This window comes from Bos taurus, chromosome 11 (genome assembly GCF_002263795.3).
Source record: "Bos taurus isolate L1 Dominette 01449 registration number 42190680 breed Hereford chromosome 11, ARS-UCD2.0, whole genome shotgun sequence".
Lineage (NCBI taxonomy): Eukaryota > Metazoa > Chordata > Mammalia > Artiodactyla > Bovidae > Bos > Bos taurus.
The window spans coordinates 99249047-99264715 of record NC_037338.1 but is presented as its reverse complement, the minus strand read 5'-3'; the positions used below and the strand labels follow the sequence as shown (position 1 = coordinate 99264715).

General features: G+C 52.0%; 1 protein-coding gene across 4 annotated transcripts in view; it reads left to right on the top strand.

Moving 5' to 3' along the window:
- Window positions 1-1914: 1914 nt before the first annotated feature.
- ZER1 (zyg-11 related cell cycle regulator) overlaps window positions 1915-15669 on the top strand; it is a 30132-nt gene continuing 16377 nt past the window's right edge. Inside the window, exons 1-4 of one of the 4 annotated variants that reach the window (XM_005213354.5) lie at window positions 1915-2058; window positions 13071-13321; window positions 14604-14754; window positions 15178-15614. In XM_005213354.5, coding sequence (XP_005213411.1) covers window positions 13164-13321; window positions 14604-14754; window positions 15178-15614 — 746 coding nt within the window. In that variant the 5' untranslated portion in view covers window positions 1915-2058; window positions 13071-13163. Of the gene's footprint in view, window positions 2426-13070; window positions 13322-14603; window positions 14755-15177; window positions 15615-15669 lie in introns of all 4 variants that reach the window. The other 3 variants (NM_001205808.1, XM_059891436.1, XM_024999066.2) reach the window with 3 other exon arrangements.

Sequence of the window (15669 nt, the reverse complement as noted above, 5' to 3'; positions counted from 1 at the left end):
TTTGCCAACAAAGGTCCATCTAGTCAAGGCTATGGTTTTTCCAGTAGTCATGTATGGATGTGAGAGTTGAATAACTGATGCTTTTGTGGTATTGGAGAAGACTCCTGAGAGTCCCTTGGACTGCAAGGAGATCCAACCAGTCCATCCTAAAGGAGATCAGTCCTGGGTGTTCGTTGGAAGGACTGATGTTGAAGCTGAAACTCAATATTTTAGCCACCTGATGCCAAGAGCTGACTCACTTGGAAAAGACCCTGATGCTAGGAGGCATTGAGGGCAGGAAGAGAAGGGGACGACAGAGGACGAGATTGTTGGATGGCATCACTGACTCAATGGACATGGGTTTGGGTGGACTCCAGGAGTTGGTGATGGACAGGGAGGCCTGGTGTGCTGCAGTTCATGGGGTCGCAAAGATGCAGACACGACTGAGCGACTGAACTGAAACAGTATATGGGAACTTAGTTCCCCAACCAGGGATCAAACCCATGCCCACTGCACTGTGAGCTTGGAGTCTTAACACACGGACTGCCAAGGAAGTCCTAAGCATATCTTGTTTGATAATTCAAAATCAAAACACTTTTTAAAGGATTCAAAATTGCACAAACATACTGATACATGGTCAAAGACTAAAAGATGCTGTGCAGAAGAAAAACATCCACAAAATTAGTCATCAAAATTGCGGGGGGCATCATGTCGGAAAGGATTCCTCAAGAAAGTAGCATCAAAGCTGAGACAAGAAGGACAAGAGGTGTGTGCTGGATATAGATGGGAGCAAGAAAAGTGATTAGTAGGGAACAAATGGCTCAGACGGTCAAGAATCCGCCTGCAATGCAGGAGACCTGAGTTGGATCCCTGGGTTGGGAAAATCCCCTGGAGAAGAGAATGGCAATCCACTCCAGTATTCTTGCTTGGAAAATCCCATGAATAGAGGAGCCTGGAGGGCTTCAGTCCATGAGGACGCAGAGTCGGACATGACTGAGCAACTAACATACACACACACAGACACACACACGGGATAGAAGATCATTAAAAGAACCAAAAGTGTTTTAAGGTGTCTGGATTGGAGAAATGAAAGGATGGGGGCGGAGGTGGCAAGAAAGGGGAAAGAGTGGAGATAGAGACAGGGGTGCCGATCACCCTTGTCTATGTTAAGGGTTATTAAGCAAGGAAGTGCCCTGATCAGATTTATTAGTTTTGGAAACATTCACTATGGAACTATGGAGAGCCTGAGGGGAAGGAGCAGGGGGTTCCATCAGGAGGCTGTTGCAGAAATCCAGAGGCGAAACGATGGTGGACAGAGACTGGCCCTACTGGAGGAGGAGAGGGGCTGGTTTGAGAGATTCTTATAGGATCTGACAACTTGGGCAAGGAACTGAGGAAAACGGCAGGGGCCAAAGCCCACTCCCCATTGCCCAAGGTGATAGCCGAGGCGCCTGGAGGGCTTAATTAACTAACTGGAGAAGTAGCACCGCGTTCGGGAAGAAGACAGTGAGTGCTTTTGGACGCGTGGGAGTGAGCTACCTGCGGAGAAGCCAGGGAGAGACGTCCAATAGGGCGCTGGACCGAGGGGCGGGCGCTGGAGGCGCCTCGTCTGTGCTGACGAGGAAGGTGGAGTCAGTCCCCCCCTAACCATTCCTGGGCTCCGGGGAACCTCAGGTCAGAGCGCCGCCGGAAGCCGGTGTCACCGAGCCGGTTCCCCCCATCAGCGACCCAGTCCCGCGAGCGCCAGTGAGGAGCGCCCGGAGGACGGACTGGAGCAGGCACCAACCACCGCTCCCCCACTCTACTACCCACTTACCCGGCCCGTGTCCAGGAGAGGAGGCGACACGGGGCCCCGGAACCTTCGGCCGCCGCCGCCCGCGTTCGCCGCGGGAATCGGTCCGGGGAACCCGTTCGCTGTTGCTAAGGGGCGGCCCCGGAAGTGACGCGCCTGGGGTTTGTTGACAGCGGAGGCGGCGGCGGCTGCAGGCTCCGAGCCGTAGGAGCCGGATCGGGGGTGGGGCCGGGCCCCGGAGTCAGCGCCCGGCGGCCCTCCGCCCCGCCCGCAGCCCTAAGGGCAAGGTAACGGCCACGGGGTCCCCCCCTCCCCGCGCCACGGCGCGACCCCCATCCCGCCCGGGGATCCGGTCCCTGGGATTCCCAAGCTCCGCCCCGCCGACCCCCGGTCTTCCCCAGACCCCGGCCCTAGCGTGGCGAGATCCCCTGCCTCCGCAGAAGCTCTGGCTCGGAGTTCTCCCCGGGCCGCATCCTCTGCGCCTCCTCGCCGAGGAAAGCACACCCCGTTCGTTCCCGGGGCCAATGGATGGATCTGCGTCCTACCCCTTTCTCCTCCTGCCTCCGGTGCCTCACCATCGCCGCTGCAATCATTTGCAAAGGTCCATCTGAGCCGGAGGTGTGGGAGAACTCCCTGGTCTACCCCTGCTGCCAGGTCTGAGAAACGTGCCTTTAAAAACCTGAGCACCCTTCGTCCAGAAAGAAAATGACGCCCTGTCCATGGCCCCTACAAAATGGGGGATAGATGCAGGGCTGGAAGAACCAGCCTCTGCCCCTCCTACCTGTTGGATGAGCTTGAGTTCCCCCAAAGCAGTGCCTGAAAACTCAGGGATGACACGAATGGGGTCGTTGGAATCCAACAGGGTGGGAAAGGGATGGTGTAGTATTGTAAGCCTAAGGGCCAAGGGAGCCTGATAGGTGAGTTGAAAGTGAAACTGACTGCTGGCTTACAGCTCTGTGGGTGGAACTTGATTTGGCTGCGTTGGGGCCCAAGGTGTCCAAGATTGCCAGTGTTTGTGCCAGTAAGCACGGTGTTTGATTTTTTAAATCAGAGAGGGAATGTCTGATGCCCCCATGGAAAAATTCCCCCCATATGGTCTTCCTCAGAAACAGTGTTTCTCTTCAGGATTCAAGCTGGTTAGAATGAGTATTGAGGACAGCTTTGAAAAGGGTCATACACTTGAGTGCAGGAGGTGGTTGCCAGTTGGTAAAGAAGTCTCTCTGTTTCAGTTCACTCGTTCATTCAGCAAATCAGAAAGTTATGGGAGATGGAGAAAAATATACGTAGGGTGGAGGAAAATAGAGCAGGAAGGGCCATGGAAAGGGTCGGATACTGGGTTTGCCCTTTTTATAGAGGGTGATCCAGAGAAGGGCTCTAATAAGGTGATGTCTGAGCAGAGATCTAAAGGGAGGGAGGGAGCAAGTGCAAAAGTCCTGAGGTAGAAAATCTGATGGTTTAATGACATAGCAGGAGGACAGTAGGGCTGGAGCAGAATGAAGGAGGGGAAGAGTGATTGACAAGGAAATCAGAGAAGAGTATGGACGAGACATTGGTGGGGAGGGTGTCAGGGGCTGTTCATGTGATGTACGGTCATAAAGGTGTCTAATGGGACACCTTTCAGAACTGCACTGATTTGAAGTGTCTGGTGGTCAGAGAAAATACAGATTTGTTCTAGGTGACAAATGGCCGTTGTCCTCTGCCTGGCATTGTAAGTATTCTTTCTCTATCTTGGCAATGACCATTGATGGAATAAATTTTAAAAAGGGTGGAAATAGAGTACTGTATTTAAATCTGGTCATAGCACTTGCTTGCTGGTTATGAGAACTGGACGAAGGACCTTTTCCCACCTCTCTGTCCTCATCTATAGCATAGGATTGTTGGGCTAAATGAGAGGTCATGTACTAAAGTGCTTGGTGCACTATTTGGTGCATATTAAGCCCTCAGTAAGTCTTGCAGGTATGCTGAGGGCAATGACGATGGTGAGGAAATGTTTGCATGTGTCTGTCTCAAAGCCTTTCTTTTTAGCACCAGCTAATGATGTCACTAGCTCTCGGCTGCCTCTCTGAACTTGTAGAATTCTGGAGAACAGTGGGGGAGACAAAGTGGGAACTTGTTGTCACCCCTCAGTGGGAACAGTGGTTGCACATCACGGTCATAGAAGCTGGATCCTGGCTTTTCTGATACCAGTGGGAGGTTATGGGAGCTCTTTTTTTATTAAGGGCCTAGCAAATCCCCATTTTTCCATGTAATGTAGGCCAAACGATGGTGTTGAAAAGATATGACATGGAGATGGGTCTCGGGGAGCAGTGTATTTTGGCATGTGGTTGGGGTGTGTGTGGCTGATGTGCCAGCAGAGGCTGAGATGTTTGCAGCCTGCCTGATAAGGCGGTGGAACAGTAGTGGTTGCTCTCTCTCCTCAACCCCCAAGCCCGGTTCAGAAGCTTGGGTTCATAAGCTGGGCAGGGCAGCTGGGCCAGAGGATTTGAAAATGAAAAGTCATAGCACACTGACTCTGAGAGCTGGGCTGCTGGAGCCAGTTGCTGTGGGTAGAACCTTGGACCAGTCATCTAGGGAGCTGGGGTCAAGGCCAGCTCTGCAGCTGGTTCACTGCGTGAACTTGGACAAGTCCTATCCCCTGCCTGGGCCTCCATTTTCCTGTGTCTATTCTAGCTCTATGCTTTTGGGAGAATGAAATGAGACACAGGTTTTAAAAGAATTCAGCACACTCCAACCGGCTTCCCTTGTGGCTTGGCTGGTAAAGAATCCGCCTGCAATGCGGGAGACCTGGGTTCAATCCCTGAGTTGGGAAGATCCCCTAGAGAAGGGAATGGCTACCCACTCCAGTATTCAGGCCTGGAGAATCCCATGGACTGTGTAGTTAATGGGGTCTAAAAGTATCAGACACGATTGAGTGACCTTCACTTAGTGCACTCTAATGTTCCTACGAGGTAAGAACAGCTCTTGTCATTAGCACCACCACGATTCTGCAGGCTTCACTTTGGGGCATAGGACTTCAGTACCTCAGCTGCTCTTGACTCTTGAAATGCAAGTTCAGAGACCCCTGTTGGAGCATTTACTTTGAGACCAATATCCTGTGACTGGTTCAATCACTGACGCTAATTTTTCCAGCTTCAGAAATGGGCATAAGGATGTCTCCAAGCATTAGTCTTGGGAAATCCCTCCATAATTATTTGTTACCACCTTCTTGCCATTATTTCATCATGTCTCCTCAGCAAACCCATGTGGTAGGTGCTGTTGACAACTCGTGGACAGATAAGGACCCTGATGAATATTGAGGCTGGTGAACATTGCTTGGGGACCTCATGGAGCTGAGGCTCCTTCACCCACAACCAACCAGTCACGTGGTTACTGTGTCATGGAGACCCCATGAGTTACACTGGGTCCCTTCTTCAGGACGCTTCTAGTCCTGTGGTCAAAAAATAATATATGCCCGTAGGATAGTTAGCAGTGATGCCTGATCATCTATGCTCAGTGCCCAAGGACAGTCCAGGTTGTAAGGAGGTGAAGGCTCATGCTACAGGAGGGGGAGCTGAGGCTTGAAGAAATGGTTCCTGCCCACAGCATAATGATGGAGAGAGCCGAGCTCCTCCTGGGAGGGCACATCATCACACATCTTTGAACCATAGTTTCTTCATCTGGAAAACAAAATCATAGGTCCTTGTAGGTTATCTGTGGCTTCAATGAACACATGCATGGAAAGCACAAAATTCTGGGTCTCAGAGTAATGAATACATGTATACATACTGATATGTACACACGGACCTGGGTATGTATACATAGTCTGTGGCCAGTTCACCACTGAGTCTCAGCTGCCTCATCTGTAAGTGGTCAATTATAACTCCTGCCTCATGTGGTTGTTGGGAGAATTAAATGAGTTAACATGTGCGGAGTACTTAGCAGGGTCCTCGGAATACGGTGCTCAGTATGACTGTGATCACCGTTTGATTGCAAGCATGGAACCCACGTGTCCCCGAGGCCCCTCTGCCTCTTTGTACACCGGTGAGGGGTGATGCGCTTTCCATTTCCACATCTTCCTAATGTCACCCACCCTGCAAATTAGTCTCTGCAGGTCAGAGACCCGCTGGTATGCCCTCAGATCCTCGCCTGCACCCCTGCCCCCAGCATCTGCCCTGACCCCCTCCACAGCAGCCTCCCACCCCCTCTATCTGGCCTGTGATCCGCTCCCTCCTGGAAAGCTTCCAGCCTCTGTAAATAGGATATTTGTTTGGGTTTTCCCTGTAGCTCCTGGATTAATATTTCACAGGGTGGGCACCGCTTAGAGCTTCTGGCTCCCCCAGCCTCTGTCGGCTGGGTGTCAGGACACTGGCGGGGTCCCATGCGCCCTCCTCTGGATCCCAGATTCCCTTCTCCTTCCACTGGATGGACAGGAGACTGGATGGCTTGGTGAGAAGCATGGGTTTGGTTTAGGTTTGGATTGCACTGCACTCTCGTCAGTTGTGTGACTTTAGACAAGCCTCAGTGTCTTCATCGGAATACAGAGTAACAATCTCTACCTCAGGGTGTTTTAATGTGGCAACTGGGGCAGAAGCAAACCTTTATTCGGTTATGTGCCAGGCACAGGCCAGGCCCCAAGGACCCAGGAGGGTGGAAGCGGAGAAGATTCCTCTCCTCCTGAATCCTCGCAGCCCAGCCCGGGCTGGGGGAGGAGTTGTTAGACAAATTATTATACAAGCGATCAATTAGCCACAAGCACAGGATCCTAGAGAATGTCATTTGTTGGTTAAGTTAGCAACTACATGAAATAAAGCCGTAAGGAGCTTAGACTGGAAGCAGCCAACTTGGAGGCGAGTGTTACTGTTCGCTCCCCACTGCCCCCCACCGCCCTGGATGTCATAGCTCCTGTCAGATGCAGGCAAGAGATAGGATGAAGACGCAGGTTCTTCTGCTGTGTGCTTGTTCTGTTATAATCAGAGCTCTCTCCATCTCCAGTTGCCAGAATCCCAAATGGCCAGTGCCCACCATGAGAATGCAGAGCCCTAGGGACTAGTCGTGGGGTGGGTAGAGATGCCCACCTCTGGCCTGAAGGGGTACAAGTAGGGGGGGCCCCCAGGTGTCTCAGCCTCTGTGCTGAAATGGACGGCCCATTCTTCCTCCAGCTCATCCCCGCCCCCAGCAGCAGGGCTGGCACTGCCAAAAGCTGGTTGCCAGATCCGTACCATCTGGCCGGTTATCTTTTGAAGGCACTTGGTTCATCTTGGCAGCTGAAAAACTGGTGTTTCTTCCAGCTGAGGAGCAAGGTTAGGGCCGAGCAGCTACCTGGGTGACTGGGCTTGTCCTGCAGAAAGGGCAAACCCCCTGCAGCTCTCCCATTCAGAGTGGGGAGGGTTCTGCTCTACCCCCTGGGTGCTGGCACTGTCCCGGGCACAGCAGGCAGGGAGCATCCGAGAGTATGCCTTGCCCCCCAGGTTCCCTGCTTGTGCTGAAACCCTGCAACACACGTGTCGTGCCCACATGGGGCATGCGGCCTTTGTTCGGCCCGGAGTCGTGGAATTGAGCCTGTGGTGCCAGGGCCCCACACCCTCTGCCCTTTCAGTCTGGGAGCATCTTATCCTTTTTCCTGGAATGCCTTTCCCTTCTCTCCCTGCCACCAGAGTGAACTATGACTCATCTTTTGGGTCGCTGCTGAAATGTCACTTCCAAGGACGCCTGCACTGACTCCCCAGCCCAGGGCAGGTCCCCTGGGGCTCGGGCACCCAGAGCCCCAGGTACCACCCTCTCCTTCAGAGCACGGGGCCCAGTGGCATGGGTTTGTGTGCTTCTTAGGTGGGGGTGTCTGTCTCCCTCTAGAACCAATGTGCTGCACGAAGACCAAGACGTGCTTGATAGGCAGTAACCCTGGGCCAAGTACAGGGATAGGGGAAGAGGCAGCCTGGTTCCTGCCCTCAAGCAGCTGGCTGGCTGGCAGGGAAGCTGGATTGTTAAACCAGCATCGGTTCAAAATGTTAATTGTGGTAGGGCCTGTGGGGCAGCCAGCTTGAGAACCCTGGGCAGGTCAGGGAAGGCTTCCCAGAGGAAGCAACACTAAGGCCTGAGGGTTTGGAGACATCAGCTGAGTAGAGTTCAAAGGTAGTGTGGGCTGGAGCGGTTGGGAGATGCTTCCTGGAGGAGGGGCAGGAATGTGTTTTGGGGGTTGGGAACGGGGTTTAGGGGAGAAAGTGGATGACTGAAGGTCTGAAGGTGACCCTGTGCCTCTGGCCCATTGCCAGGAGGCCACTGAAGGCCAGTGTGGCTGGAGTAGGGAGTTGGAGGCGGCGAGCAGGCTGCAGAGCTGGTTCCACTTCTGGAGGCCTTGAGTGACTGAAGAGATGAACTCGGCAGTTTCCAGCAGGATCCATGGCCCTGCCAGCGGTGCGCACGCTGGGCCCAGCTTCCCGGGCAAGAGGCTGCTGCCCTCTTGAAGATCTGAGAGTGAGCGCAAGCAAGGGAAGGCAGGGCCCAGGCTGCCTGTTTATTGTGCTTTTCCTCAAGGGTGTCACGGCACCAGTAGAACAGCTGGCACGGTGAGCCTGGTGGCAGGAGACCCAGGCCCGAGGAGCAGGGGCCTGGAGCTGGGGGGAGCAGACCCTGCACTGGGAACCAGGGCAGGTGAGGCAGGAGAAAGGGGTGATACGGTGATGGTGATGGTGATGCAAAAGCTTTTAGTGAGCAGTTACTGTGTGCGAGGCACCATGCTGAGCCCTCGCTGTATTGCTTTGTTATCTGCACATGGTGTTCTCTGTTGTAGAGAAGAAACCGAGGCACAGAGAAGTGAAGACGCTTGCCCAAGTTCACCAGCCCTCAATCAGTGGGGCTGAGACTGGAAGCTGGGTTGGCCTGTCTCCAGAGCTCTTAGAGCACAGTCACCAGTGGTGCCAGAACTTAGAACTGGCCATTCCAAAGGGCTCAGTGTTCTGTGGCCACCCACTCGGTTTCCCGAGCAGACCAGAAGCCTCAAATGTGGATGCAGAGGCTCCAAGAAGCCAGGGGTGCTGCGGGGGCCTCACCTCCTGCAGAGCTGTCCAAAAGATGAGGTTCCTGTCCCTGTCTGGACAGTCCCTGTCTCTGAGCCTGAGTTTCCTCTTCTGTAAGGTGGGGTCATAACCACTTGTGCACTGAATTGTGTCACGCCTGAGATGAGGTGTTTTTCCCAACAATCTTGTGCAGTGGGGATTGTTGTCCCCATTTTCCAGATGAGGAAACTGAGGACCAGAGAGGTTAAATAATTTACAAGTGAACTGTGGAACTGAATTGAAACATGGCTCTGTCTAACCACAGAGCCTTCACTTGGAAAAAATAAAGCAAAAACTATTGAAGGATACTATAGACTAGGACAGGCGCACAGAGCCTGAGCAGACAGTTTGAATTTCCGCAAGTGTACATACCTATCCCAGCCCACCCAGAGACCCCTGCCACTTTCTGATTACTGCCTCCTGCAAAGGTAATCACCACCCTGACGTCTAACACCATAGATTCATTTTGCTTATTTCCCTGCTCCTGCTTCTTTTTGATCTTTGTTTATTTGGCTGCTCTGAGTCTTAGTTGCGACACATAAAATCTTCCATCTTCCTTGCAGCATGTAGGATTTTTAGTTGTGTCGTATGGGATCTAGTTCCTTGGCCAGGGATTAAACCAGGGCCCCCTGCATTGGGATCTCAGTGTCCTAGGCATTGGACCACCAGGGAAGTTCCTTTCTCCCCCTTTCTGACGTAGACTGTCATAGGAAAATGGTTGGGACTAATTCTTGACTGTCCTTGGGTCTATAAATGGTTGATTGTTTCCTGTCTTGTTCACTCCACTTGGAGTTGAAGGTTCCGTTTTCATTCTCTCTTAGCCACTTATGGTAGCTGAAGATGCATAGTCAGTTGGAATATCACTTACCCGGATCCCAAATCCCTTTTAAATGTGGACCTCTTTGGTGTCCAGGCCATTTTCTTTTTTGTTGAATTGCAATATACATCTTTAGAAGTGCACACGTCGTAATAGACAGCTCTCTGAATATCAACAAAGTGCACACACCTGTATGCCCAGCACTCAGATAAGGGACTAGAAGCTTCTCAGCACCCAGCCAGACCCCCAGAACAACCACAGTCCTGACTTCGGCTACCACAGATTAGATTTTCCTTCTTTAAAAAAAAATTTTTTTTCTTTTGGCCGTGTCACATGGCATTCAGGACCTTAGTTCCCCAACCAGGGATGGAACCCGTGCCCCCTGCAGTGGAAGTATGGACCACCAGGGAGTTAATTCCCAGATTATCTTGTTTTTTAACATAAGGAAGTTAAAGACAAGTGGCTTCACTCAGTGTATGCGTATACATCTTCTGCGTCTGGCTCCTTTCGCTCAGCACCGCGAGGCCCATCCCGGCTGTGGAGAGGCGGTGCGTTCTCGTTGCTGTGCAGTGTGCCGTTGGTGAGTCGACCGTAATCTTCATTCTCCTGTTTGGACGTTCGGCTTCTGTCCTGTTAGGAGTAGAGCTGCTGTAGACATTCTGTCTGTCTCTCCATGAACATTTTCCTGCCTTGCTGGTGGCTGTATACCTGGAGTGGAGCTGCTGAACACTGAACGTGTGTGTGTGTTCAGCCGTAATAGTGTCTCGCTAGTTACACTCGCAGTTCACAGCAGTTCACACGCCCACCAGCAGTGTGGGTGGCCTCCTCTTGTTCCATAGCTTCACTCAGGCTCGGTGTTGCCTGTGTTGTTCCCAGTGGAGCTGTTCTGATGGCTGCAAAATGGTATCTCATTGTGGTTTTCCTTTTCCTTATGTTTACTCTTTGTTTCTTTATCCTTTATGAAATGCCTGTCCAAGTCCTTTGCCTGTTTTTTTTAATTGGATTCTGTGTCCTGATCTGTAGAAGTTTTTATACATTCTGAATACAAGTCTTTTGTTGGATATAGTATTGGAAACATCTTCTGGTTTGTGAGTTGTCTTTCCTCTCTCTTAATGGCGCCTTTGGATGAAAAGAGTCTTAGTTTTGAGGCAGTCCAATTTGTCAGTTTCTCTTTATGGGTTTTTTTTTGTGTGTGACCTACTTAAGAAATTATTGCCTACTCTAAAATCATAAAGATATACTTCTGTGTTTTCTTCTAGAAGTCTGTTTGTTTTACCTTTCACATACAGATACAGGTCTGTGGTCCATCTCAAATTAATTTTTGTGTATGTATGAATGAAGGTTCTTCACTTCAGTGCATATCAGTTTATCATTTTTATCTTATGAGTCCTTCTAAGAAAACTTTACCTACCTCAAGATCATGAAGATTCTCGGAGACTTCATTCCATTTTTTTTTATTACGCTTTTTATTTTATTTTGGACTGTAGCCAATTAACAATGTTGTGATAATTTCAGGTGGATAGCAAAGGGACTCAGCCGTACATATACACGTATCCATTGTCTCCCAAACTCCCCTCCCATCCAGGCTGCCACATAACATTGAGCAGAGGTCCCTGTGCTATGCAGTAGGTCCTTGTCGATTATCCATCTTAAATATAACAGTGTGTACATGTCCATCCCAAACTCCCTAACTGTACCTCATTTTTTTTTTATTTTATTTATTTTTTTGCCACACTACACAGCTTGTGGGATCTTAGTTCCCTGACCAGGGATTAAACCCTGGGGCCTTAGCAGTGAAGGCATGGAGTCCTAACCACTGGACCTCCAGGAAAGTCCCCACTTTTTTTTTAATTGAGGTATAGTTAATGTACACTGTTGTATGTTCGGGTGTATAACATACTCATTCACAACTGTTAAAGGTTACACTACATTTAGAGTTACTGTGAAATATTGGCTGTCTTCCCTGCGTTGGAACAATGTATCCTTATACACTGTTTTACCCCTGACAGTTTCTACCTCTTACCCGCCTAACCCCGTCTTGTCCCTGCCCTTCCCTCTCCCCACTGGTAACCACTAGTTTGCTCTCTATGTCTGTGAGTCTGTTTCTCTTTTGTTATATTCACTAGTTCATTCTATTTTTTAAATTCCACATGTAAGTGAAATCATATAGCCTTTGTGTTTCTCTGACGCGACCTTGCTTTTTTAATAACAGTTTTATTGAGCTGTAATTCCCATGCCATCCAGTTCATCCGTTTAAAGTAAATCATTCAGTGGGTTTTGGGTCTATTCACAGAGTTGTGCAACTGTCACGAGGGTCAATTTTAGAACATTTTTCTTCACCCCTAAAAAGAAATCCACAGCCCTTAGCAGTCACTCCCCGTTTCCCTGCACCAGCCCCCAGCCTTCCAGCCTCAGGCAATCGCTGATCTACCCGTGTCTCTGTGGGTTTGCCGGTTTGGCCGAACATTTCATGCAAATGCAATCATACCTTAGGTGGCCTTTTGTGATTGGTTTCTTTGATTTAGCGGAACGTTTTCGGGGTGCAGTGTTATGCGTGCATCAGCACCTTGCTCCCGCTGAGTAATTCCGTGGCATGGTTATACCGTGTTTGTGTATCCATTCGTCAGTTGATGGGCATTTGAGTTGTTTCCATTTTTGACGCTTCGGGATCATACCACGCTGAACATTAATGTACAGCTTCTCTGTGGTCATGTATCTGCATTTCCCCCCCGGGAGGAGCCCTCATTCCAAATCGTATCCGGTGAGATGCAGTGATGCCCTGTCTGTTAAACCCTGGCACACACTTAGTGTCCCCACCATGACAGCTCTAGACAGGGTAGGTGACACAGTAGCGGACACCCCAGTGTAGCAGTTAGCAAAAGCCCTTGTTAGCTCCACCCAAGTGCTGGATCCCCAACACGGACTTCAGCCCACAGACTTTGGGAAGTCACAGAGATGCTCCGACAAGGCCCCCTGCTCTTTGCACAGGTCAAATCATGGGTAGATGGTAGCGCATCAGAGCGGGGCGGGGCAGGGGGGCAGGGGAGGGAGGAGGCAGGAGTCCCGGGCCCCGACCCTGCTAAGCAGCTAAATTTGTGTTTTTTTGTTTTTAATTTTTGCTTATTTATTTGGCTGCATTGGGTCTTCATGTTGGCGTGCGGGCCTCTCTCTTGTTGTGACCTCTAGAGCGTAGGCTCAGTTGTGTGACACACGGGCTCAGTTGCTCCACAGCTTGTGGGATCTTAGTTCCCTGACCAGGGATCAAACCCGTGTCTCCTGCATTGGAGGACAAATTCTCAGTCATTGAACCACCAGGGAAGTCCCTAAACTGCTCAATTTATATGTGCCTTCCAGGCACCTCAGCTTTACTACTCAGAGAGTGGACGGACCCAGGGCAGCTGGGGTCCTGGCCCTTGCCCGTGGCTCGCTTAGCTTCTTTCCCTTTCCCCAGGCCGCAGCTCTGCCAATGATCCTGTGATTATCAGAGCGTCACCGTTGCCCCTGGGGGCCCCGTCCCTGTGTGGCCCACCTGCCGGCCCCCAGCATGGCGTCCGACACCCCCGAGTCCCTGATGGCCCTCTGCACCGACTTCTGCCTGCGCAACCTGGACGGCACGTTGGGCTGCCTGCTGGACAAGGAGACCCTGCGGCTGCATCCAGACATCTTCCTGCCCAGCGAGATCTGTGACCGGCTCGTCAACGAGTGAGCAGGCGCAGGGCTGGGGGGGGCCCAAGCCTGGCATGGGTATGTGCGGAGAGGTTGGGAGTCCCGCGTGTGTCTCTGGGGGTGTGCGCACACGTGGCTATCCGTGGGTGCAGGAGAGCACTGGATACCTGTCCGTATCCATCAAGTTGTAATTGCACATGTTGGTATGTGTGTGGCGGGGTGTGCGTGTAAAAGAATGTGTGTGCCCACACGTGGGTTTCTGGTGTACAGGGCAGGTTTGAGTGTGAAACTGCCGGTTTGGATTAAGAGGATGTAGAAACTTCTTATGTAAGTGGAGGAGTTGCTTGCTGTCCTGTGTGTGTGTGTGCACGTGTCCATGCATGTGTGTGTGTATGTGTGCCTGTGCACACATGTCTCTTTGTGAACCTGAACACGTATTACATGTTTACGCACCAGTGCCTGACTGCTTGACCCCTGAACAGGGATGAGATCATTCGGAAACGCTCTCTGTGGCTTCTCCCAAGGAACTCCACACTAGTAGAGACTCCTAGAAGAGTAATATCCATGCTTGACTGCTCGGGGTTCGGTCCAGGTTCCCCAGAGGGAAACACTTAGCCCAGAAAGTTGCCTATAAAAGTGGGAACCTGTGTGTGACCCAAGAGCCCAGCTCATTAAAAATGTTCTAAGTATCTAATGTAGATTGGGCACTAGATTAGACACTGTGCAGACCAGAGGTGCATCCATTTTACAGGTAAAGGCACTGAGGTCTGGAGAAGTTCAGCTACTTGTGTGAAGTTGCCCAGGTAGTGAACATCCAACCCAGGATTTAGATTCTAGAGTGTTTGACTCCACAGCTTTTCCCACCAGGCCAGGATTCTTGCCTCCACTGGTATCTCAGCAGAACTATTACTGAGTGCTTGCCCTATACCCAGCTCAGAGCTCCAGACCCCTCGGCTCAGTCTTGCTGTTGGATGGGGTCCTGAGAGGGGCTGTTCAAGGAATCAGAAGCTGGCTTAAAGAAGACAGGGAGTGCAGACGTGTGTGTTTGTTACAGAAGTGTCTACAGTTTAGGGGGGAAGAGCTTGGGATTGCCAGTGATAAGAGGCCCTTCATCCCCAGTTACTTTTGGACTCCTGGGTCCTGGGGCCACCCTTAAACTCACTGGTCAGGTGCTCAGGATCCAACCAGGTACCATGAGGAGGAGGAGATGGAGGTTGTTGCTAGGATGATCAGGGAAGTCTTGGCAGGGGAGGCTTGTGCTGGGCCTTGAAGGGAGGGCGAGGGGCCCTCCCCTGAACCAGGCTTCCTTCCGTCCCAGGTACGTGGAGCTGGTCAACGCCGCCTGCAACTTTGAACCACACGAGAGCTTCTTCAGCCTCTTCTCCGATCCCCGCAGCACCCGCCTCACCCGCATCCACCTCCGCGAGGACCTGGTGCAAGACCAGGACCTGGAGGCCATTCGCAAGCAGGTGAGACCCGGTCATTCAGGCCCCGGGCACGGCCACGGGAGGCCGCCCCGAGACAGGCAGGCAGGGAGTTGGAGCAGGAATCCCAAGGCCCCACCAGCGCCCTTCCTATTGTGCAGTGCATGCGTGTGTACTCACTAAGTCATGTCCAGCTCTTTGTGACCCCATGGACTGTAGCCTGCCAGACTTCTCTGTCCATGGGATTCTCCAGGCAAGAATACTGGAGTGGGTAGTCATGCCCTCCTCCAGGGGATCTTCCTGACCTAGGGATCGAACCCTCATCTCCTGCAGCTCCTGCTCTGCAGGCATCTTACCACTGAGCCGCCAGGGTCTTCCTACTGTGCAGACCCCTCCCCAATCCTACCTGTGGCCCAGGGCCAGGGTAGGCATGGGCGGAGGTGATGACGGGGCTGTACCCGCCGCCAGGACCTGGTGGAGCTGTACCTGACCAACTGTGAGAAGCTATCTGCCAAGAGCCTGCAGACTCTAAGGAGCTTCAGCCACACCCTGGTATCCCTGAGCCTCTTCGGCTGCGCCAACATCTTCTACGAGGAGGAGAACCCCGGGGGCTGTGAAGACGAGTGCCTTGTCAACCCCACCTGCCAGGTGCTGGTCAAGGACTTCACCTTCGAGGGCTTCAGCCGCCTGCGCTTCCTCAACCTGGGCCGCATGATCGACGGGGTCCCCGTTGAATCCCTGCTGCGGCCCCTCAACTCGCTGGCTGCCTTGGACCTCTCGGGCATCCAGACGAGCGATGCGGCCTTCCTCACCCAGTGGAAAGACAGCCTGGTGTCCCTCGTGCTCTACAACATGGACCTGTCGGACGACCACATCCGCGTCATCGTCCAGCTGCACAAGCTGCGGTGAGCTCTGAGGTTGCGGGGTTGCTGCGGGGAGGTGGGGGTCGGCAGTCCCAGA